General features: G+C 44.3%; 1 protein-coding gene across 6 annotated transcripts in view; it reads right to left on the minus strand.

The window, feature by feature from the left end:
* Positions 1 to 11,337, minus strand: part of SMOC1 (SPARC related modular calcium binding 1) — a 138,371-nt gene extending 127,034 nt beyond the window's left edge. For 2 of the 6 annotated variants that reach the window (XM_073242209.1, XM_073242208.1), the window contains exon 1: positions 10,963 to 11,332. In XM_073242209.1, the coding sequence (XP_073098310.1) occupies positions 10,963 to 11,328 (366 nt within the window). In that variant the 5' untranslated portion in view covers positions 11,329 to 11,332. Of the gene's footprint in view, positions 1 to 10,962 lie in introns of all 6 variants that reach the window. The other 4 variants (XM_073242210.1, XM_073242211.1, XM_073242212.1 and 1 more) reach the window with 3 other exon arrangements.
* Between the last annotated feature and the right edge of the window lie 14,194 nt (positions 11,338 to 25,531).

Genomic DNA, 25,531 nt, shown 5'->3' on the forward strand with positions numbered 1-25,531 from the left:
AGGCAGAAGGGAAAGGCATAACCTTGCTGAGGGTCTGATAAAACTGTTAAACTACTGAATCAAACCCATCCTGATACCCACCTTGTATCTGTACTTTCTATCCCTTGAGCCTGGGAATGCCCCACATTGAGTAATTCCCAAATGATGTGTACATACTGAAGATCATGCACAAAGCTAATCTACAATTATACTTTAAAGGTCTCCCAATAGGCACTAGAAAGTAAAACCAGCTCTCTCATGCTCTCTCTGCTTCTACCAGAAACTGAGAAGATTCCCCTTCCTGAGCCACCAGCCAAGAACTCAGGGCAGTTTCCCTCTCGAAGTTCTGCAGCCACAGAACTGAAAGGAGGCCACTCCTAAAAGGAACCACTGGCATCTAAGCTTCCTTCCTCTGTGCCGCTCCATGGCAACACCAGAGATGTGAATGGTGGCAATGCCACACAACAGTTACACACCATTTTCAGTATAACTTTTTACTTGTTTAAAAATCAGTGACAACTAATAAATTAATGGATCACAAAATGATCATCACCGCATGCTAATACCACAGATGTTATGTGTCTCCTGATGGAAGCACACACCAACTCCCATGAAATATACTTGCCAAAAACACTATCACATCTATAACTAATCAAGCTTCTAGATCAACCTATCAGTTTAAAAGAAATATAAAGGAGGAATGCATTACACAACACTAAGGGAATGCAGCTAGCAAAATCTAGTGTGGAAAACCATACAACAACCTATTTATTCAACAAATAAATTACAAAGTAAAAAGGAGGTAGAGGGGAAACACATAGACTAAGAGATTTAAGATACAGATAAGCTAGTATGTGGGTGGCTCTTATCTGGATCTTGATTCAAACTAACAGAAAACCATATTTGGGAGATAATCAGGGAGATATGAATGTTAATTTAGTTGTATTAGATAGGTTTCCCCCACTCTGTGGAAGTTTCCTATGAAAACTTTCATAAGCCAAAATGGTGTAAAGAGAAGAAGAAATTACCATTAACTTACATGGAAAAAATTTTAAACATTCCCTGACCCCAAAAAATCACCTATTTTAGGCTTTTCTGATACCTTAGGACACATCTTGCTAATGGATGCACAAAATAAATGGAGATAAAGCACAGATGCTCACAGACACAGTTCAGATCTGAGGCAGCATGATGCTGAGATGCTAGCATAGCTCCTGGCAAAGGAGACCAGCAGGCCCCGTTCACTGCTCCGGGTGCCTCCACCTCTGTAACAGCTCGCTGCAAAAACAGCTGCTGAAAATTATTTCCACTTTTCGCCTTTTCTCATAAAAGCAAAAGTCCTCTTCGGATTCCTTTCAGTTATTAAAAATAGGTACTGATAGGTCTTTCCTAAAAGCAAAAGGGCATTAACACAAAGTTTCAAAAAGCAGGGGACAACTGTATTAAGGAATTATCATTAATATTCTTTGGTTGTGATACTATGGTTAGATTTCTTTTACCATCTTTATGTTTTAGAGAGATACATGAAAATATATACAGATGATAAGATTTAATGTCTGGACTTGCTTTAAAATAATCTGAACAGGGGACTAAGGGAACAGGTCGAAAAAAATGACATTGGCTAGGATTTGTTGATTGCTGAAACTGGGTGAGAGTTCCAAGGGAATTCATGTAACAGATGGTCCCTGACTTAGTGGTTTGACTTACTGTATTTCAACTTACGATAACATGAAAGCAATACACATTCAGTAGAAATGGCACTTCAGATTTTGCATTTTTCCTGAGCTAGAAGTATGCCACATGATGGTCTCTTGTGATCCTGGGCAGAGGCAGTGAACCACAGCTCCTAGTCAGTCACCTGATCACAAAGGTAAATGACCAATACACTTACAATCATTCTGAACCCATACAACCACTCTATGTATCAGTTTCACTGCGGCATTCAATGAATAACATGAGATATTCAACACTTAATTACATAATAGGCTTTGTGTTAGATGATACTGCCCAACCACAGGCTAATATAAGTGTTCTGAGCACTTGTATCACATTTAAGGTAGACATGTTCCAAGTCAGTGAGTAAGGTAGAAAAAAAAAAACTACCACTCCTATTTTGAAAATTAGCAAAAAATCTGGACAGATGGTTCCCAAAAGAAAAGGAACGTAAAAGTAGTGTTGCCAGATATAACACTGGATACCCAGTTAAATTTGAATTTCAGGTAAGTAACAAATAACTTTAGATAAATAACAAATAATATTTTATTGGGGCCATACTTATACTAACATACTATTTGTTGTTTATATGAACTCATATTTATGTGATTACATTATTTACATCATATTACTTAATGATATTATCCATACTTATGCAATTTGCAATTTAGGCAATCCTATGTCAGTATTTTCATAATAAATTTGAGAAAATGACCAGCCTCATTCCTAATCACCCAAGACAGCAGAGAAGAATACCTGTCAGGCAGAAGCCAGAGAAGGAAACACAGGTGTACCTGGCCCTGGGCTGGAGGAAGTGTGGCCTCAGGGCCTCAGGAGGGCAGCGGGGAGGTGGCCAGCCATGCAACAGGGTGAGGGGGATTGCAAGTTTGGCTGAATGTCCCGGAGCATGTTTTTCAGGGGAAAGGAAAAGTGTGATGAGCAGCACAGAGTAGACGACCCCTCATAGAAGCATCCCTTTTATTATTTGCTCTTAAAACTTTATTTTGATCTATGTATGTGCACTTTTATCTTTTAGGAAAACTTTATTATGTATTATATAATACAAAATGGAATTTAAAAATCCATGTACTCACCTTCCACTTTAAAAACAGAACATCATTAATTCAGAGCAAGTCCTCAGTGTCCCCTCCCACGTGTCTCTCTCCCTCCTGCCCTCACACCCTGGGTAACCACTAATCTGAGATCAGAGTTACCATTGACTGTGTAGGATTTCATTACTTGGATATACCACAATTTATATTTCTAGTCTCCTGTTGCTGGGCATTTATCTGGTTTCCAATTTTTCACTACTACCAAAAAGTACTCCTATGGATGTCCTTAAACATGTCTCTCGGTATATATTTGAGTGTGCTTCTCTAGGGTACTTGACGGAGTGGAATTATAAGGTCAAAGAGTGTGTGCAACTTCAACTGTAATTCTACAAAATGATCGTACTAATTTAGATTACACCAACAGCAATAAATACATTTTTTACACTTATGTCCTACTGAGGTTAACTGAAAATTCTCCGTTAAAGAAACTGAGTTCAAAACAGACAAAATGTGGAGGAAGCCTGGTACTAATAGTTACTAACCCTGAAAATCAATCCAACATGAGCATAGGCTGACTGTGTCAGGTATAGACTGAATTCAACGGTGACTTAGGGATCAGGCTGGATTGAGACAAGTTTGGGATTTTTTTAATCATGCATGTTTTAAGATTTATTACTTTCCTCTAAGATTAAAAAATACTCATTATAAATAAATTGTTTTAATAATTACTAAAATACATTTTATGGAAATGGAACATCCCCATAACAACCACCATTAACAGCGTGACATAATCCACCTGATTTTCTCTATATAAACCAACTTAATTTTTGCACAAAAGGGATCATATATTCTGGTTTGTATTTTACTTCTTTTGATTGTTCAATATATCTTTACAAGGAAAGAAACTATCTACATTCATCCAAAATTCAACTATTCAATAAATATTTACTGAGCACCTTTTCTTGTGCAGGATGGAGTCTATAAAGAAATTAAGCAAGTCTACCATTAAGAGACCCCCCACTCTTAAAGGAAAGAAATTAATACATGCAGGTGATAGTAATGGCCCCTATTTATCAAACCCCTTCTATGAGTCAGGCATTGTATTAGACCCTTAATAGATGTGATAGGCAGAATAATGCTCCCCACAAAGATGCCCATGTCCTAACCCTGCTATGTTACATGTCAAGGAGGAATTAAGGTTGCTATTAAGCTAAAATTAAAATAAGAGAACAGTCTGGACTTTCCAGGTGGGCCCAATTAATCAGCCTCAAGGGTCCTTAAATGGGGAGGAAGGAAGCAGAAGAGTCAGAACCAGAGAGATGACAGCATACAAAAGATTTGACCGGTTATTGCTAGCTTTGAAGGTGGAAGGGGGCTACAGCCAAGGAATGCAGGCAGTTTCTTGAAGTAGAAAAGGAAAGAAAATGACTCTTTTTAGCCCATTGAGACCTGTGTCAAACTTCTGACCTCCAGAAATGTGTGTTAAGCCACTGCGTTTGTGATATGTGTTACAGCAGAAGAGGAATAGGAATTGGAAACTAAGACATCCTCCTTCATTCTCTGCACACCTTGAATATAGATGCTGTGTGACTTTCATTGGACAAGTCATGGACATGAGGACTCACATGGTTAAAAGACGAGCCCAGGCTCATGGTAGCAGAGCTGGACCCAAACTTGGGTCTGTCTACCTGCTGAGCCTGTGCCAAGGCTGCTCGCTCCCTTCCTTCCTGTGGTGGGACACAGGACAGAGAGGGACACATGCCACCCCAGGGCAAAGAGCACAGGGGGCTGAGAGAACTCTACCTGGGGTGAGCCTTTTGAATGATGGGCAGAATTTTGACAGAGATGGGGAGGCTAGGAGAGGTCAGGAAATGCAACATGGTTCAGCCAGTGGGTGGAGCAACAGCAGGCACATTGGTGAGAGACCAGTGTGTCTGATGTGATAGCCAGTAGCCACTTGGGACTATTACCACTTAAATTTAAATTAAGTGATATCAAATTTAAAATCCAGTTCCTCAGTTTTACTAAATTCATTTAAAACTTAAATAGCCACGTGTGTTTAATATTGGACAGTGTGTATACAGAACATTTCCATCCCAGCCAAAAGGTCTATTACAGCACTGCTGACAAAGGGAAGTCGCTGGAGTCCCTGTTCTTGAGCTGGTCAGTGGCACTGCACCTGAAGGAGTGATTCATGTATGTCTTTTCACAGCACTCTGCACCTCATCCTTTTACTTATTACCTACTACTGGGTCTTTTCTCCGGGAGCTTTGCAGAAGTTTTCAAGAATAGCTGCGCAATAAACATCCACAAAAAAAATATTTCAAATGCCCAGCACCGTCCTTAAGATGCTTAATCTAGTCCTAAAAATGACCAGTCTGGAAAATGGATCCAGTTTTTCTCCACTGTCAACCCTTAAAAATAAAAACAAAAACTCCACCCTAATTTGAATCAGATTAATGCTGTAGTGTGAAATTTAAGGGGGACAGGCACAGCCGCTCACATCTATAGGTTATTTGTCAGGTTTAAAAGCTCCTAACACATTATCTCTAGGCACTTGGCTCAGCCCTGGTCCTGCTGGATGTTGGGCGGGGCTGTGTAGAGAGTACCGCTCTCCTGGGCAGGCTTCCCTGCTTTTGCAGAGGCTGCCCCACTCTGAGTCCAACAATAAAAAAGGAGGCTGAAATCAACAGCGGTAATGCTGGAGTACACTGAGCTCCACACCTAACAAGCTTAGATGCCTGCCAAAGGTAAGATTATTTTATGATCTAGCGGTTGAGTTTAGAATGATGTCAGCTACAAAGGGAAATCCAATAATCGCTATAATGACCTGTGTTGCTTCGGGGCCTTCCTAGGACTGTTGGGAGTACTCACAGAGATCCAAGTCTCTTAGCCCCTTGGTGCCTGGGGGTTCATGCACAGCGCATATGTACAATGCTAACCCTGTTTGGCAGGCCTCCCAAGCAACTCCAATCGATTTCTCATCCGCAACTCAACCCTTGTCCTCTCCCAAACTGCTCCATAGTGACAAATGCTGACGGAGGAGGCCCTCCACACCAACATTCCCCCCTACCACCAGCAATGCCAGGAACTTGGCTGCTTAAACAATAGATCTCTATGTGGTTGGGAGAGTAAAGGTGCCCTGTACCTGCTGTGCAAGGCCTGCTCCCCCTCCCTCAGCCTCTGCAAAGCGGAGGGAGGGAGGAGGTTGGAATGAAGACAGTCATCAAATCAGAAACAAGCCTCCCCCGCCCCCAACTGGCAAATAAGGCTTCGGGACCGGCACCAGCCAGTGAACTTTGCCACACTGCAGGGCTCCGAGGCAAATACACAGGGCCGACCCCCTGCTGGCTCAGTCTTCCAAATGAGCCCTTTGGCCAGCTGACATAGGTATTCATGCCAGGGTCTGGGCCTGCCATGGGTCTAACTGGTCAAGAACTGAAACCAAAGCCAGCAGTCACTCCCCAGTGTGAGATTTCAGGTGGGGTCACATGCACATCTACAGAGGGGGAAGCAGAAGGAGGCAAGAAAGGGGTCCCTAATCTGGGAATTTCTGTTGTCTGACCTCAGGTGCCAAGAATTGATTTAATCATAATCTTTTGTTATGACACACTCAACACCAGTCCATGCAGGGCCCACTTTTATTTTGTATTGAATTCACTCTTTGACTTTTACTAGTGGACAAATACCTTCAAACCCACCCTCCCTCCCACCCAAAGAAACGTAAAGTAGTGACACTAACTTTAGCTACCCCAAAGGCTTTCCCTACCAATTTGACCCCCTGTCTCACCCTAACCTCACCCAGAATCCTGTTCCATCATTACCTTGCTTTTCTTTTCATAGAGTAGTATTGCATTCCTGAAAGTTTTCTTTAATTTTAGTCACTCCTAAGTTTATAAAAGATGTCATGCTATATCTTTTGGTATATTTATTTTGCTTAATATCATATTACCAAGATTCATCCTCATTTTTGCATGGCACTGCTGCTCATTTGTTTTGACCAAGTATAATTCTCTACTGTGTGAATATGTCAACTAATGTGCCCTCCAACTGATGGGCATCTGGGCTCTTTCCAGAAGTATAGTATTATCAATATAGTTGCTTATGTCTCCTAGACATACATACCCAGGAGTGGAATGCAAGGTCATAAGAAATGTGCATTTCAGCTTTAGGAGATGAGATAATATAAAAATGTTTTCCATTTGATTGCATTTCCTAGAGTTTCTAAGATGATTCTTTCTTCTTCCTGTTCTCTTCAATTTTGTTTCTTTACATTTAACATGTCAGCTCTATCAAAAAGTTTAAGTCAAGTTCCTGGCCTAACACCTGAGTAGCATTTCAGATAAATTCCCCAAGTAGAAAAGAAGGATTCTTTATAGTCACATAGATAATAATGGCATCTATGCAGACACAAGGCCCCAGACAGAGGCAGGCTGACCAAATGGAAAGGAACTGTCTAGAAACTGCTTCACACTGGCAAATGCAGGATTGAAACAAAAAGGGGATCTGGATGCAGCTAAAGCCTGTTCCCTCACCCGTTTGCTTGCTCAGTCTCTCCTCCTTCAATCTTCTATAACCACCACACACACTTATTTTTAAACAAAGACAACAGCCTAAAAATGGAGGGGAAATAGTTTGTGCAACCAATTCCAGGTTTGAATGAGAAGAGGGGTCCAGCTTGGACATCCCTGTACAGTCCAGTTTGTTTCAATAAATGTTTACTGAATGCTTTGCAGTATGACCCAACACACTGACGAAGGGGAGGTCTATTCTGCTCTCAAGGGGTTGTGAGTTTGTTCATTAGCAAGACGGGATCCTGCTTAAAGTGCCGGAGGAGCAAGTTAGTGCTGAGAAGATGAAAATGTTGGCCTGATCTCAAGATATGTATTGTAGGATTAGCAAAAGTTAGAACACAGTGAACCAAATACAGAAGTTCTGTGAGGGTGAAAGTGATCAAAAAAGTGTTTTTTTCTAACCAAAAAAAGTATCCTGCAGGGAAGTTCCTAGGGAATGATGCTGGAGATGGATGGCTTTTGAGGGGTGAACCAAGTAAGTGAGAGGAGAGAACATGTAAAGAATATACATAAAACAATTAAGAAGTCAAATTTCTTGCTCAGACTTCTTGACCTTCCCATTTTCTCAAACTTCTTAAATCTATTTCCTGCTTCCAGTCATGCTAAAGCACTTAGAAACATGGGTCACTATCTAACATGCATTGTCTGCATTTATTTAGTTTTTCGACAAACACCAACAAAGTCCATCCAGGCACCCGGCCCTATGCTGAGCTCCAGGGATACTCCCATGGACAAGGTGGGCACAGTTGCCACCCTCACCCAGATGCCAGTCTTTGAGGGCAGACACAGGATTAAACAAAGACATGCAGTTGGCTTGGCCTGAAATCAGCCAGACTACATCAGTCCATGACAGTCCCTCCCCCATGTCATCCTGCCCTGAAACATGTTCAGTAAATTGTACAGGATTAAAGAAATGGCTGCCTCTTCCGTAATTAAAAGGATCCTGACCAGTGTCCCAGGTAGCCAAGCGGCCGCTCAGAGCTGAGAGACCAAAAAATCAGGTGCTTCCTACATAATAGCCTCCAATCTGATACTTGATAGGTGCTGGTTTCCAGAGTCAAACAAATGTCAGGAATTTTATGAAGGCAGGAAGCAAATAAGGGGGCAAGGATTGGAGTCTAGCCCTCTAGGGAGCTCAATTAGTGTGCCAGATAAAGTTAAAGCACAAGGGCATGCTCTCGGTTTCCTAGAAAGCCAGCTGGAAAAGATGCCAATCCTTAAGCCTCTGTCACTCAAAAGATTAACAGAAGAGACCCAGGGGTGCCCAAGGGAATACTGCAGCAAGCCAGATGTTTCTGCTCCTCCTTGTGACACCACCACTTTCAATGAGAGCTACACGGCTAACGCCACCAAGGAGCCACAGAAGAGAACTGAGTTCTCTTGGGATAGGTTGCAACTCAAAGATATCACCCTTTAGCAATACAGACACCAAAAATATTATTACTAATGCTTTCCTACAGGCTTGCCTGATGTATCTGGGTTCAGTATTTTCTCACTGAGCCATCTCTTCCTTTAACAGGAACGGCATCACCAGTTGGATGAACATTCCCTGCAGCTGCTTGGTGGTGTGGAAAGCACACCACCTGTACATCCATATAAACTGGGATTTGGCTCCCAGAGCTACACACACGAGTGTTCCAAGCAAGCCATTCAGCCTCCCTGAGTCTCACTTGCAAAATGGCACTAAAAAGACCCACCTTCATGTTCTTATATGCCCAAGTGATCACAGAAAGTGCCTTGCCCAAGTATTCATAAATGGTAGCTCTTACCATTGCCTATAAATGCAACCCAGGTAACCACCCACTCAAGAGACCAGTTTCCCCTTCGTACTTTCTAAACACATGTATGGGGCAGGAGGGAGCAGGAGAGGAAATGCATCTGGGACACACACAAGCCTATTGACACTTCCTGTTCATTTTCCACCACTTCTATCAAATTAATAAACTAGAGAAGCTGGAAGGAAACCTAACCAATGTCCCTATTTTCCCCTGAAGTCCCTAGCTTTCCCCTAAAAGTTGCTTCCTCCAATTTCAGAAGGCAGGGAAGGAGAGCCATATGGCTTGAGACGCTAGACATGCCCAGCAGCAAACGAGCCCCCCACCATTTGTCTCCGGGCCTCATGTGGGCGGGCATCCAGATTTCAGACAGGGTGCTCTGGTCTGCGTCTCCGTCTTGACTGTTCCTAATTATTGGAGGGAACACCGTGGCTCTCCTGACCTCGGAGTTTAAGAGCTGTGAGTCCTAATACCAAACCAAGCAGCTTCATTTAAAAGGCATCCTCATCTGCATCCATAAAAGTTACTCCGGAGCCCTTACTTGCCCCAGCTTTGGGAATGCCTGCTGTCGAGGATTTATGACACGCCCTGGATCTAATCTGCCGCACTTTAACTGCTGCTGTTGCACATCTGGTCATAAAAGCAGGGGCCAGCCCAACACGAGGACAAACACTTTTCTTTCCTAAGTGGCTGCAAATCTGATCTCACAGTGATAGCTGGGCTCGTGTAATCAGCCGGCATCTGGGCAGTCATTACTGCTCGGCATGCTTTGCAAGGCTTTTCCTCCACACACAACAGCTATAAAGTCTATAAAGACGATTCTCATATAGCAAAAGCTATGAATAAAGAACCGACAATCTGAACAGGTGGTAATGGGGCTGCCAAGGGATACCAAGGAAAGCACAAGTAGGTTAGGAACCAATCCCATTTTCATAGAGATCCCAGCTACTTTTGCATAGACTCACACTGCTGGTTAAGACAAGCAGCTATTGATAAAGAAGACTGCCCTGATATAAACTAATTCTTGGCCAGAGGTTGTCTGCGTTAGGTTTGTTAAAATGAACGACTAGGTGGTTTAATTTCTTTTCCTAAGGTAATGGAATCCTTCATTAGACCAACTGGGGTGGGGGGACTCAATACTCTAGACCAGAGATGAACACAATGTTGACAGTTTAGGAGATTTTTACAGTGCCCTGGACAGCCTGTCCTGTGCACAGAACCGCCACATTTCATGTCGTTCAGAAACTCCAATCAGACCAAGACTCACCAATTAGTTCAACCTCCCAGCTCTGAACCCAGGGGAAGAGACGCTGGAATACTGCGCAGCTCCTCTCCGCCACCTCTCCTCAGCCCCCCACCTCTAACTGCTCCAGGGCTGTGCCCAGCGGGAGGGAGCATTAAAATTATCTGCTGTGGGTTTTATGAGCAGCGATCGCTTTTTAAAACAACAACACAGGGTCCTTGTGTGGCTCTCGGGTAACCTAAAACTCTGGAGGCAGAGCTGCGCCCCGCCGCCTGCCAAGAACTCCAGCGCGCCGGACCGGGCGCAGTGTGAGAACACAGGGCAGCCCTACTCTGAAGCAGGAGGCACCTCGAAGGGTCCTGGAGCAAAATGCCCTAGGAGAAGAGATGGGGAAAGAAAACCCACCCACTAGTCACAGGTCAGGGCTGTGGAGGAAGGCAGAGTCAGTGCTGCAAGAAAGGATGGGGGTAGGGGTGTAGAATGGGAAAATGTTTATTTAGGCAACTTCGCCAAAAAGCCCGCAGAGTATTGGGTAGTATGTCGGGGGACAAGGTCTGACACCGCCCTTCGCCCTCCCCTGCCCTCGGTCTCCCTCCGCAGGTGGACCCGCGGCTGGGCGCACTTACCCTGGGGCCCGTGGTGCGATGGCCGCGAGTCGGAGACAGCTGCACCAGCACGAGCAGCAAGTGGGGCGTGAGCAGGCGGACGCAGCGCGCGGGCAGCATGGTGCCAGCCGGGCCGGGCAGCCGGCTGCGGGCAGGCGTCGCGGGCTCTGCGGGGCGCACAGCCGCTCCTGCCTTCCTGCCTTCCTTCCCTCGGGGTCCTCGCGGCGGCGGGCGGGCGGCGCAGACGGGCAGAGGCTGCGGTCGCGGCGCGCGGTCATGAACCGCGCAGGAGGGGAGCTGGAGCGCGAGCGTGTGGTCCGTGTGTGGTGTTCGCTCCGCTTGGCCGGGCCGCAGCGGCAGCAGGTTGGATGCCAGAGCCTGGGCCATGGGAATTCCCGTTATAAACCCCCGGGAGGGGAGGGGCGGAGCCCGGCGACCCTGATTGACGGGCCGAGAGGCCCGTAGCCGCCGACCCTCTGGCAGGTGAAAGCCAATGGGAAAGAGGAAAGAGGGGCGGCTCGCCGTCAACCCCACTGAGGAGAGACACCCGCTTACACCGCCGGGGTGGGCTCCAGGAGATTGGGCTAAAGAGGACGTTTTTCTCGGCCCTGCTCTCCGGAGAAACCTGGACGAGATCCAGCAGCCTAAACCTACCAGAATGCGCACCCGGTTAATCATGATGCCTTAAATGCAGAGTTTTCACACAGTGATGAGTTATCACTACAGCCTCATGATATAGGCAAGAAAATAATCCTCGCGCCATTTTTCTGATGAAGATACTAGGATGCCAAGGCGCTGAGAAATCTGCTTCCCGCTGCATGGACACCAGCAACTGAGAATGTGACCAGCACAGGACAGGCTGTGACTGGCGTTGGGAGTGGGAAGCGGGCACGTTCACTTCTTTCAAAGAAGCTTCCAGGGGGTGACACCCCAAGTCCTACAGTAGTGGTCTTGGGAGAAGTGTCAAAGGAACAAGGTGAAGCGTGTGCTGGGCTGCTGGCGAGGGTCCCTGTGGGTATGCGGACATGCCCACCTGTGGCCCTGCGGAGGCCCAGGATTGGAACCCCAGCACCCGGGCTCCCTGCCTTGAACTGGACGGCCAAGGGTCAACCTCTGTGGGCCTACAAGCCCTGGGAGGAGATGCAGAGGGTCTCCTGGTGCAAGAGAGGGAGGAAGAAAGCATTGATTTCTGTGGGTGCAGAGACCTCAGAGATGGGTCAGCGGAGGGAGAGGAGATCTCTCCTGTGTGCCCTGCCACTTGGAAAGGACAGCACAGCAAAGGATCCAGAGGGAGGTTGGAGGGCTCTGCCCAGGCTGGTCCCCAGAGGACCCTCTTGGGAATGGCCACAACCGCATCACACCAGCTCGTCAACCCAGCCAGGGTGGTCCACTGCTTTCAACCCAAGAGAACCATGATTTCTCTTCTTATATATAGCACAGCCCTTAGGGTTTACTCCCATTGGTATGGACACTCACTTCAGGAGGAGGAACTCTTTTCTCCAAACAGACTGGAGGCAGTGCTGGCACTTAACTCCTGCTTGTCTGGGCCTGAGAGGTCCTGACAAAGCTTTGCTCTGCTCCTTTAGGGCTTCGCTCCTGAACTGTATGAACAGGCTTCCCACCCAGTTCCCTCATCCAGCTTTGCCCATTCCCCTTTTCTTCCCCTTCCAGCCTTCTACCTGAATCCTTCGGAAAAGCAAACCTGAGTGCATAAAAGTCTTCCACTTTCCCAGTGCTCTCAGGTAAAAAAGCCCAGAGTGGACACTAGAACAGTAACGAAGTACTGTTGATTCTCCAAATGAAAATGAAGAGCACCTCTAAGAGAATTTGCCTGTCTTCCTCAGCTGGGAAATAATGCAGCTCTCTCTAGCTAAACAGGTTGGGTTCAAATACTGGGTTTGCCACCTAGTGGCATAACCTTGCACAAGTAACTTTACTTGTCTGGGGTCTAGTACTTCCCTCTGTAAAATGGGGATAAAAACAGTATCCAATGCATGAGTTCTTGCCAGGATTAAAGGAGATGGAGTGTGTAAAGCCCTTCGAATAGTTGAGTTAGAAATATCACCATCTGGCATATGAAGAGAGCATGACAAATGCCTCATCTCATTTTATGTTCGGAATGATCCTGTGAAGTAGACAGAGCCAACTTTACAGGTAGGTCAATGGATACTCCAGGATATTGTGACTTGCCTGGCCTCATTTGGCTGGTGAAGGACATTCGAGAGTCAAGCCCAGGTTTTCAGAGTCTGATTCTGACTCTGACATATGATGACTGCCATGCTCAATCTCAAATGCCATAGGGTTAGACACAGGCATTTCTTTAGTGGCCTGCAAGAGAACTGAGACTTCTAAGCTTCACTGAGTTGCAGGGGAAGAGCATGGAAACAGCAAGAGTCAGCCCTTGTGATCTGGCATTCTGGGAATGTACCCAGCTGGACTTGTGACATTTGTCCAGTACTGCTGTGTTTCTTGCAGCACTTACATCAATTTCCATGTACCCACCTAAGTGTTTAACCACCAGGGGCTTGGCAGGATGAAAATGTTACTATCAGGCTCAGCAGCCTGGCAGGTTTGTCCTGAGTCTACCACCTGGCCACATGTACCCCATCAAGCTGGTCAAATTCTTTCTGCTGCTGGAATTATTGAGAAATCTGCTGGAGTAAGTAAATATGCTTGAGATGGCCCCCAGTATCTGGCAGCACAAAGCACCTTGGGGGAAAAGCATTGTAGTAGTCCTTTCCATCTATAACACCACATGCTTCTTTCCAGCCAGAAAGCCTATTTCCAAGTGGTCACTGGTCCAAAAGTCTACATTATTCTGGATTTCAACCATGTAGTTTAGTTTAAAATATGAGCAACTGCTTTCCAGTTACTTTGCTCAGCAAGTATTTTCTTTCCCTCTGGTTGGCATGTGGGGCCTGTCGTAACCATGGCCATCATTCAAACGATGCATTTTCTTCTCCCAACCCCTCCCAACCCCAGAGAAGGATAGAAATTCCAGAGAACTACTAGTCCCAAACAGTGTCTCTCTGCCAGGCGCGATCTTCTGATCCAAGCAGAAAGTGAAATTGACAAGTTCCTTCTTTCCCTGAAGGCCAACCTTATGGTCCAAAAATAAATCTAGCTATCCTGGCATCTGGTCTGTCCAGTTTCAGCCATACTCCTTGTCCTGTGGGACTTCTATTTGCAAGGGAATATTTCAGTAGAAGAAAAATAATACCTCATATTCCATACTGAGGCCTGAAGGTCTCAAATATTTAGTACTAGCCAGGAACACCAGTTTCAAATATGTCTGTTTCTGTGTAATTCAGAGGACTCTTGCCTTCTGTTGTATTCAGAATAGAACCTTTCCATTAATTTTCACAAGCACTTTGATGCATCCCCTTCTGTGCCCAGCACAATGCTTCCTATTATGAAGAATCTTTGGATGCACACCCTGCCCTCTGAGAGATCACAATCTAATTTAAGACAGAGACCTAGAGACCACATTTCAGAGCAAAGCCTGTGGTGTATTTAGGGAACTCAGAGAGCAGAGACTCACTATAGATCTAATGGGCAAGAAAGATCTCATGAAGAAGTTAGATCTTGAATGGTGCTTTGGAGAAACATACTTCTATAATATAAATATATCTTGATTTGAGTTTGCTTTGCTTGTGACAACAGTTACCAACAGAAAAAGGTGACTTGTGTCTAAAGTCTCTAGGATTCTTTTCAAATAACCTACCATGCTCAGAAGTCTGGGACACCAGGAATCCTGGGTTCTGTTCTGGATTTATGACTAACTTGCAATATAACACTTAGTATTTTTTTTGAGATAGGTATTATTAGTCCTATTGTGCAGATGAGATTGACCCACAGAAGTAAATCTTACCAAGGTCAGTCCTCAAATTTTAAATATACATGACAACTTGCCAAAAAATAAATAAATAAATATGTGAAGTGATGGATATGTTAATTAGGGGGAATTCTTTCACTGTATGTGTATATGTGTGTGTATATGTATATACACACACACATATCATCATTGCCATATACTTCTAATATCTTACAATTTTATTTTGTCAATTAGACCTCAGCAAAGCTGAGAAAAAATAAGCATGATGAAAGTAACCAGAGTGACTTAATTTAGAAGCTCATTTATTTCTTGTACACAAACTCCCTTCAAAGTCTAGGGTAGCTCCCTGTAACCCAAGCCCCCTCTGTATTGCTATGTCATTCTTAATAAGCAGCTTCTGCCTCATGGTCCAAAATGGTTGCTCAAGCCCTAGCCACCAGCCACATCTGTTTTCTAGTCAGCAGGGGGAAAAAAGAGTAGAAGATACCCCTCTTTAAGGAGACCTCCCAGAAGTCACATTTCATTTTGTCCATTGGCTAGAACTTGCTCATATGATTGCATCAAGCTACAAAGAAGACTGAAGAAAAAACAAAACAAATGTAGTCTTAACCCAAGGTGGCCACAGGTGTGCAGCTAAAAGTCAGAATTTGTATTACTAAGGAAGAATAAAATACTGGGACAATTAACACTAGGAGCTATCATCATTATGATACCTTGAGTTGTCAAGCAAAAAACCATGGACAATGCCCTGAAGTCTAGAGTGCTCACTTGTAGCTTCCCTGTAATTCTGCCTGTCCAGCTTCCTCATGCTCAAAAATATTAATTGCCTTAGAGTCAGACAATAAGACTCCTTTTTTTGAGACATAATTGACACATAACATTACATTAGTCCAAGGTACATAACATAATGATTTGACAAATGTATATATTGTGAAATGATTACCACAATAAGTTTAGTTAATATCCATCTCCTCACATAGTTAACACATTTTTTTCTTGTGATGAGACTTTTAAGATCTACTCTCTTAGGAACTTTCAAATATACAATACAGTATTGTTAATTACAGTTACCATGCTATACATTACAGTCCCAGGATTTATTCATCTTATAACTGGAAGTTCGTACATTTTGACCCCCTTCACCCATTTTGCCCCACCCTCCACCCCCTACCTCTGGCAACCACCCATTTGTTCTCTGTTTTTCTGAGTTCTGTTTTTTTAGATTTCATATACAAATGAGATCACATGGTATTTTCTTCTGTCTGACTTATTTCACTTAGCAAAATGCCCTCAAAGTCCATCTGTGTTGCCACAAGTGGCAAGATTTCATTCTCTTTGATGGTTGAATGATATTCCATTGTACACAGACCCCACATTTTCTTTTTCCATTCATTCATCCATGGTTGTTTCTGTATCTTGGCTATTGTAAACAATGCTGCTATGAACATGAGGGTGCCTATATCTCCTCGACTTAGTGTTTTCACTTCCTTTGGATAAATACCCAGAAGTGGAATTGCTGAATCATATGTTAATTCTATTTTTGGCCAGATTCTTGATGCCACAAAAATTTGCTTCTGGTATTTCCCTCTCTCAGGCACCTTAATGTGGGAGGAACTGAGAATGAATATTGGGTAAAACTCAAGCTATGTGGTGCCAGGGTGGCCAGAAGGAAGCCCCCTAAAGAGAGCAGGGGTCAATTATGATCACAGGGAATAATGCACATCTTCGTGAAAATATTCCTGGCAATTGTCTGTATTCTTCTGTTTCCATTTCTTTCCCTCACTCTTCTGCCTACAGGGGAATCTCTCTTTTTACCTGGTTACTTTTCTGTGACCTAGTTTCAAAATTAATAACCATAATATTAGTAGTAACTATGATGGCTTAGCAAATGCCAAGCACAAAGGGCTTAATACATGCTCTTATGTTTTATTCTACAAGGTAGGTATTATTATTTTCCCTATTTCACTAATGAAGAAATTAGACTTTTGAAAGTTGCATAGCTCATATAGCCAGAAATGAGTAGCAGAATTGGACCTGGAACCCAAACCACCTTATGGTACTAAGAGCTGAACTTTTTACTAAGGATATGATCTCATATCCTCAGACCTAGCCTATAATATCAGTACTATTAGTCCCATCATGCAGATGAGAAACTGAAGCTTAACCACAAAGGTTAAATTTACCAGAAGGTGTCCTTATATTTTACATGCACATCAGAAGTTTTGACATTTGAGAGTTTTGACTCTTAAATCTATCAGTCCTAAGAGTCAGAAGCACATGTTATATTTGTACATGCTATTTTGTATATTACTGAAGTAAGGTTAACGCCTATTTCCATGTGTATGAATTTTCCTCACTCATCTGTTTTATCTTTCATTTTCCTACTTTACTTGTATTGTTTACACTGAAGCCCATAAAAAGCAAAGTCTCTTTCCCATGTCTTCAGCCCATAACCATCACTCTTGGGGACTCCAAAGAAAGCATTGTTGCAATAACCCCATTTAGACTAGGGTTTAAGACTTCACTGAAAACCATCACCATGTGATCCTAATCCATTGGCACAGCAACAAACCAGCTAGTAAAACAAATTGTATTGCATCCCTACTGTGTGCCAAGAACTATACCAGGCAATGAGCATACAATGAGAACAAAGAGAGAAGTTGACTGTATCAAGGAGCTTACAGTTTAGTGGAAAGACAGACATTAAGCAACTAATTATCAATAATTCACTAATTACAAGTGTCTACCATACTGCAAAGATGTACACGGTGTTTGCAGGGGAGTTATTAAAAAGGGTGCCTAACTCAGTCTGGCGGGTCAACTTTCCTAAGGAAGCAGTGTTTAAGTTGAGATCTAAAGGATGTTCAGCTTAAGCTGAACAAAGACCCGGGGATGGGTGGGTGGGAGAGGGTGTGGTTTGGAGATTCTGGGCATGGCAAACAGCATGAGCAAAGGCCCTGAGGCAGGAGAGAATGAAGAACTAAATTTGCAACTAACTGAATCACTCTTATCCCTTCAGCCCTCAGTAGCCCAGGAAAAATAGGTATCACATTTACCATCATGGTCTATAGATTCATTTTGTTCTTTTATATTTTTAAGTCACTTTGCAAATAATTTGCAGAAATGGAATAAAGAGATAGTGTATCAGTTTTCCATTACTACATAACAAGTTGCTCCCAAAACTGAGCTTAAAACAACAAACATCTCATAGTCACTGTGGGTCAGGAATCTGGGAGTGGCTTAGCTGGGTGGTTCTGACTCAGGATCCCTCTTGAGGATATAGTCAGGGTTAGATTCACAAGCATGCAACCTGGGCAGTCATGAAAAGTCCCATGCTTGGCTTAATACTTTGTTGTTGCTTAAAATTTTTATAATTTTTGAACAATTTTCACTTTCATTTTGCACTGGGCCTCCTAAATTATGCATCCAGTCTTGGTTATAGTCAGCCAATCAGCCAGGGTGACAGTCATCTAGTGCTAGAAGACCCACTTCCAAGCTCACCCACACGGTCACGGTGGTTCACAGGCGTCAATTCCTCACTGGCTATCGGCTGGCAATGTCCGTTCTTCTCCACATGGGTCCTTGCAACAGGGCAGGCAGCCTCCTCCCAGAGCAAGTGAAGGGGATTCAAGCTCAAGGTGGAAGCCACTGTCTTTTACAACCTAGAATCTCAGGAGTGACATCATCACTTCTCCCATATTCTATTGGCCACACCGACCAACCTGGTACAGGGTGGGAGGGGACTGCATGAGGGTATGGCTAAACAAGGCAGGGATCACTGGGAGCCATCCTGGAGGCTGGCTACCACCGGTAGTGAAAAATGGCTTTGTTAGAAATGTTAGTAAGAATTTAAGTAGAATAAACTCAAAATTTTATCCCATACTTTCCTAGTTTTGAAGGTAACATAACTGACATAAACAACAAACTTTGACTGAAATCATCTGTTCATCAAATGTCATGAACCTGGAACATGTTCATCATGTAAATACTGATTCCAGCCAGATTTCAAATGACCTCTAATTGGTCTAGCTTATCATTCCTTATGCCTCCTGTTTGCATTTGCATCATCGAAACACAATACTTTTGAAAGCTTTGGTGGCTTATAATTTTGTGAAGAGAGTATGGCCATGTTTTCTCCATAATTGCAAAACATTTTCATTTTCAGCTTCATAAGCATAATTTAAAACCTTCAATTCAATTAATATTTTCATGCCTACATCATCTATTTCTTCTTTGCATACACACTTTCCTTCAACATTTGCACACTCACAAATGAAGTAAGTTTTGGTGCACAAAAATCTAAAAGACCAAAGAATATTTTCATGTCTTTCTAGCAAAATAGGAAGGTTCAAGTTATTATCATAAAATATTGTGTAATCAAGTCCATCTCATTGAGTGGTTAACTGGATAAACATTTCTTTTTCATCCTTAAAAACATATTCTTAATTCATTGATAATTGAGTTTGAGAAAAATCATCTTCTAAAGATTTATAGGCAATATCACCATTATCATTTGCCTATATTCTAAAGGGCTAGTGCCTCTCTGCATTCATCTTTTGATTTATGTAATAATTGTGAAACCTCTTCTTCTATCAATTTTTTTCTCTTTACCATTAAATACAGAATGAAAAATTCAGAATTTTCAGTTGTATCCAATAACACAAAAACAAACCACAGAGATGGTGTCTGCAGTCTTCTTTCAAATCTTCTTGAAAAATGGTATCATAGTGTAGGCAATAAAGAAAAGTGAAAATAATACAAAGTTGATGATTTATTACACTATTGCATCATCCTTCTAAGTAATTCCATCATTCTTCATTTCTTATTATTTTAGTCTTTTTAAGGGAATAATTGATGAATAATAATTAAATAATTCCTAAAATGACAAAATAACTGAATGTTACGAGACAGAAAACAGTAAGATCACTAAGATCTCATAATGTATCTTAATTTATAGAAGGGTTCCAGTGCACCTATGTCATAATTGCAAGGTAAAGTGAGTTTTTTCTATCTTTTAAAACTAAGTAAATTTTCTCTTTGTGTTCTGGAACATACCTTAAAAAGAATAAAAGTCAAGAAATATCAATGCAATGCTTTACAAAAGTTAACATTACTTTGAAAAGTCAGCTAAAGTTGGGTCCAATGGAGCCTGGATGGTATTAATACAACAGCTCTAGTGGATTTGGGAGCAGTGGCTCCACCTACCTGACCTAAAGTAGACACTCTTCTTCCTGCGCCCAGGCACCCACTCACCATATGCAGGGCAGGCCTGGAGTGCCTGGAAGGTAATACCCCCAGGAGCCTTCAACCAGTGGAGAATCAGCACCAGTGAGTAAATTCCCCAACTTGCTCACACCTCAGCAAGACAATTCTGGGGCATGTTTCACAGTTTCTCAGGGGGTCCCCAATGGGAGTAAGCCCCACTTGCCCACAACAGTAGCCCTGTCATTCATGAAAGGCATTAAGCTGGCATTTCTCCTTCCCTGTTGCACTTCTGTACTTCCACACTCCCTCACTGTACGGCCTTGAGTCACCTCCAGATAAACTACTTGCACCAAAATCCCTTGTCTCAGAATCTGCCATTGGAAAAACCTAAATGGAGACATGGGTGAAACCGCACCACAATAAAGTAGCTGCAGCTCCCAAACCCCTGGTAGGACTATTCTGGCTCTACCTGGAGGTCTGGCCATGGATGCCATCTTCTCAGGACAGAGAAAAGTGGTCAATGAAAGCAGGCCAAAAGGGCCAGGGGACTGGTTAATGAAGGTAGACTGCAGTTCAGGAGAAATAAGGTATAATAAAAAGACATCTTTTTATCTTAAAATATCTAATGCGTTTAGAGGTCATTAAAATGAGGAGCTGTCTAAAACCACCAAAAATTCTTTATCCACTTGACAGAAAGTTGGGATGGGTTCCCAGGTGTGGCAGATGGACAGTCTGATCTCATTTAGGAAAGAGCAGAATAGCCCTGGGCATGGAGATGGAAGACTTGGATTCCAATCCAGGCCTTGCAGACTTCTACTGCCACCTCTACCAAAGAGGGATGATGAAGTCCTCACAATGTTGCTTGGAGTAATAAATGATATCATGGTAGAATGCTCTCTGGTTTTCATCTTCTATAGCAAGACAATTTGCCAGCTACCTTGGGGTACAGACAGGGGCAGAAACTCATCTCAAAGAAGATGGGTCTTGTTTTAGAAGGGTCATTGGAGTCCCTTTAGTCATGTAAATGAAGGGGCAACAGGCTTCGGGTTTCTGGGAAGAGGCCTGTTTGTGCTGGGAGCTGCTTTGTTCCTTTAGAGGAATTTGGCCACTGGGGAGGGGAGAGGGACCTCCATTCTGGGTCTGGGAAGTGGCAGGGCTGGGTTTTTCTGACTCTCAGCCCTCTTGGAGCTGTTTGCACCCTGGGACTGGCTGTGTGAGTGAACGAGGACACTTGGAGAGCTGGGACACCAGGGCTCAGATCTGAGGGCTAGGCCCACCTGACTGTGTATGGCTCCAGATGAGGAGAAGGCACCATCCCTTGAGCCATTTCAATATTGCAACAGCAGGAAGCTCAGAAGGTTCAGCCATCCCACCCCACCAAGCTCTGCCTCTCACCTCAGGAGGATTCCTTCACCAGCTCAGCTACTGCGTCCCTTCTTCCTGGCTACTAAAAGCACAGTTACTGCCCTGTCTGTGAGCCACCTTGCTGACCTCCCAACCTCCCCAGGCGGCACTCTGGGGTCTTGCAGAAGAGGGCACCTAGAGCTTGCACCCTTCGCCAAGGCTGATACTGGCTACCCATGCCGCCTGGCCACTGTCAGCCATGGAGAGGCAAAGAGCAGATGTGATTCATCCCCATGGGAAGGTCACAGGCACCAAGGGATGTGTGATGCACAGTGAGGGAGGAGGGGGAGAAACCTGCCCTAGCATCGGGCATCCATTTTCAGCTGGCAAGGGCCTGCCCAGCACAGCCTCGAGCATGCTGTCCCTACCCCCAAAGCAAACTATGTCACCCTAGTGACCCAGCAAAACCCCTGCACTGCACCTGGTCAGGGTAAGTAGGCTAGTTCCCTCTCTGTATTAGTTTCCTACTGCTGCTGTAACAAATCACCACTGTGGTATAAAACAATCCAAATTTATTATCTTACAATTCTGGAGGTCAGAAGTCCAAAAGCAGTCTCAGTGGGCTAAAATCAAAGTGTCTGCAGGGCTGCATTCCTCCTGGAGCCTCTAGTGAAGAGTCTACTTTCTTGCCTTGTCTCCAGTGTCCACCTACATTCCCTGGCCTAATAAGGCCCATCCTCTAACTTAGAAGCCAGCAGCATAGAATCTTCCACTCTCTCTGATCTGATCCTCTCTCTTTGAACTTGGTTCAAATTCCATCTCTGTAGTGTTCTGGCTGAACATAGACAAATCACTCTACCTCTCTGGGCCTCAGTTTTCTCTTTCGTGAGATAATAATTACAAATACCTTCTTTGCTCACAACAAAGGATGGCAATTATTAAAATTAAAAGAGAAAATAAGTGTTGACAAGGATATGGAGAAACTAGAACCCTTGTACATTGCTGGTGGGGATGAAATGATGCAGTTGTCATGGAAAACAATATGCCAGTTCCTTAAACAGTAAAAACATTAAATATAGAATTGCCATAGGACCCAGCAATTACAGTTCTGAGTATGTGCCCAAAATAATTGAAAGCAGGGACTAGAATAGGTATTTGTCACCCATGTTCATAGCAGCATCATGTGGAAAGGTGGGAGCAATGCAAAAGTCCATCGAGAGAAGAATGGATAAACAAAATGTGGTCTATACATGCAGTGGAATATTATTCAGCCTTAAAAAAGAAGGAGATTCTGACACATGCTACCACATGAAACTTGAGGACATTATGCTAAGTGAAATAACCCTGACCCAAGGGAACAAATTTACTGTGTGATTCCACTTACATGAGGCACCTAGGATAGTTGAATTCATAAGCAGAGACAATGGAATGGTGGTAGCCAGGGGCTGGAGAGACACAGAAATGGGGAGTTAGTGTTTAATGCATATGGAGTTTCAATTTGGAAAGATGAAAAAGTTTTGGAGATGAAATACAATGATGGTTGTATAGCAATGTGACTATATTTAGTATAGCTAAAACAATTACATTGGTAAACTTTATGTTACATATATTTTACCACCCCCAAAAAGTATCTTCCTTATAGTTTTATTGTGAGGACTAAATGGATTCACAGTGGTAAGGCAGCTGAAAGTGCCTGGTGCATAGTGGGTGTTACACGTGGTAGCTATCACCATCATTGGCTTGGTCCTCAGAACCTGTGGCTGAATTATGACAAACCCAGGGCCTACATGTAAGACTGAGCAAAAGAGGGCAGTGGCATAGAAAAACCCCAGATCGAGACGTGGGGCAATTATAATTGGATGGAAAGGTAAAGGGTTTGCACGGGCCCAGGGAAACCCTTTAAGTTCCAGAGAAAAAGAAGAGGACCTAGAGGGGCAAGAAAAGCAAATATGTGCAGGGGCTCAAGTGAAAAAGGGCCAGAACAGGGCTGCCAGAAAAACACAGGATGCCCTGACAAATTTGAATGTCAGATGAACAAGAAATCATTTTTTTGTAATAAGTATGTTCCAAATACTGCATAACCCTGATTTATTGCATGGGACACACTTCCGCAAAAATAATTATTCATTGCTTATCTGAAATTCAGCTGGGTGTGCACTGTGTTTTGATTTGCCAAATCTAACAACCCAAGGCCTTCAGTGTTTTATAATTAGTCACTTTAGGATGATTATAGATTCTAGAACGTCCAGGTAACTAAAAATCTGGACAGGGCAGCTGTTGGGGAGCAGAGGATGGGACAGGATTCTTTGCTTTGCAAATGTACTCTTTCACAGTTAAGTTCCACTTTCAAGGAGCCCACCTGTCAAAGCTTCAGGCTATGCAAGCCAGTCCCAAAAGCTGTGGCTCTTCTGGCTTCCAAGAGCAAGACAGACAGGTACAAAGGTCCGCTGCAGACAGAGAGGGCCATTGATAAAGGGCAAATGATCCCCATGCACCCCAAGGGTCTGGTCTCCTCCCCCCAGACCCTCCTGTCCAGGCTGCTGTGACCACTTGCATAAAGCCAAAGATACCTCTTAAAACAGGGACCTAAAACGGGCTTTGTCTATGTAAAACCAAACACAATTCTCCCGCCTCAGCTCCTAAACTGATTAAAAGCTGGCGGCATTCGTTTTGTTTTGAGAAGTGCCAGGGTTTTATGCTCAAGGTCCCCCCCTTCCCTCCTCACTATTTCCAGCTGCTGAGGCACATCAGTGTGAAAGACCACACACGGGCAGGCCCAGTGGCCCAGAGGCCTGGCGGAGATGAAACCACAGGCTCAAGGGAGCCCCCCACCCAGTGCAGAAGGGGAGCTGAGCATGGAGAAGGGAGCGCAAGGAAAGAGCCCTCCATGCCGACCCAGATCCCCACCCACCTGAATCAAGCCTCTGGTCCATCCCAGAACCAGACAGGCAAGAGGCAAAGGCAAGTCCTTGGGAAAAGACCAGAACACTGTACTGAATGTGGCCAAACATGCTTATCCTTTCGACTTTGTATTGACTTAACCAAATTTATTTACCACACAACAAAATTAACTTGGGAGGAAATCCAGGGCTGGGGGAGATCTGAAAGAAGGCAGATTTTGGGTTTTCATCCCATGCTCACCAGCTAACTGGCCAACCTGGGCCTTTTTGCCTCGGCTTGGCCAGCTGCCCCGCTATCCTATGAGAGAGGCTGCAACCAAGACTGAAAAATGGTAAGATGTGTCATCTGGGTATTTTCTTCATCCCACCGAGGACAACCTGAAGGAATGTGCTTGTTTGCTTGCTTGTTTATCGTCTGTCTCAACCAACACAATCCACGAGCTCTGGGCTGGAGACCCAGCAGCTGGCACGGGGCCAGGCATCACAGCCTCTCTGATGGAGTTGGGCACCATAAGAATATTTGAGTCGAGTAAATAAAGTACGGCCGGTGAACTGCTGCAGGAAGGGAGCCTGGGGAATGAGCGCTGCCTTTCCCGCCAGAGCAAACCGCCTCTTCCCTGGGCTGTTATCCCGCATCGAAAGGGGACCTTTCTGAGGGGCTGGGATTCCTGAGCTATTTTTCTCACACCAAGTTCTGAAGCAAACGGGGGTTAAATTAAAAGCAAATGGGGATTGAGTGTTGGTATCTTACGCCTTTCTCCTCTGCCTTTGGAACCCGGTGTCCAAAAGGCAGGGGTGTCCTTTCTGAGGTCAAAGCAGGGGGCCTTCAATGAACCCCTCTTTCTGACCCTACCTGCCTAGCGCCCTACCAACAGAACAGGGTGGTCTGGGATTAAAGGAAATAAAAATGGGGCAGCAGGTACCTGAGGGAGAAGGCCGGCGTTTCTCGTGGGCCCCAGAACAGAACCCGGCCCAGGCCCAGCATCACAGGCGCATGTCGGGAGAACCAGGAGGCCTGCCCTTCCCTGCATCACTACAGTGGTGCTCCCTCCGCCCCCTTCTTCCCCCTCCCCCGCCCCCACCCCCTCCCAACGCCCTAATGAAAAATTCATGTTGAAAGCTCCACATGTGATCTGATTTTCAACACTTTAATCAGATTAATAGAAGCAGGGAGTGTAGTGAGCCCACGGCCCTTCCTCGCCTGGGTCCCCTGCCCCCCCACTTCCACCCACCTCCTCTCTCCCGCCCCTCTCCCATGCTTCTCTCTCTTCCTGGTCACTGGCTTGGTCTCTCCTTTCTCCCCGAG

This window comes from Manis javanica, chromosome 8 (genome assembly GCF_040802235.1).
Source record: "Manis javanica isolate MJ-LG chromosome 8, MJ_LKY, whole genome shotgun sequence".
Taxonomy (NCBI): Eukaryota; Metazoa; Chordata; class Mammalia; order Pholidota; family Manidae; genus Manis; species Manis javanica.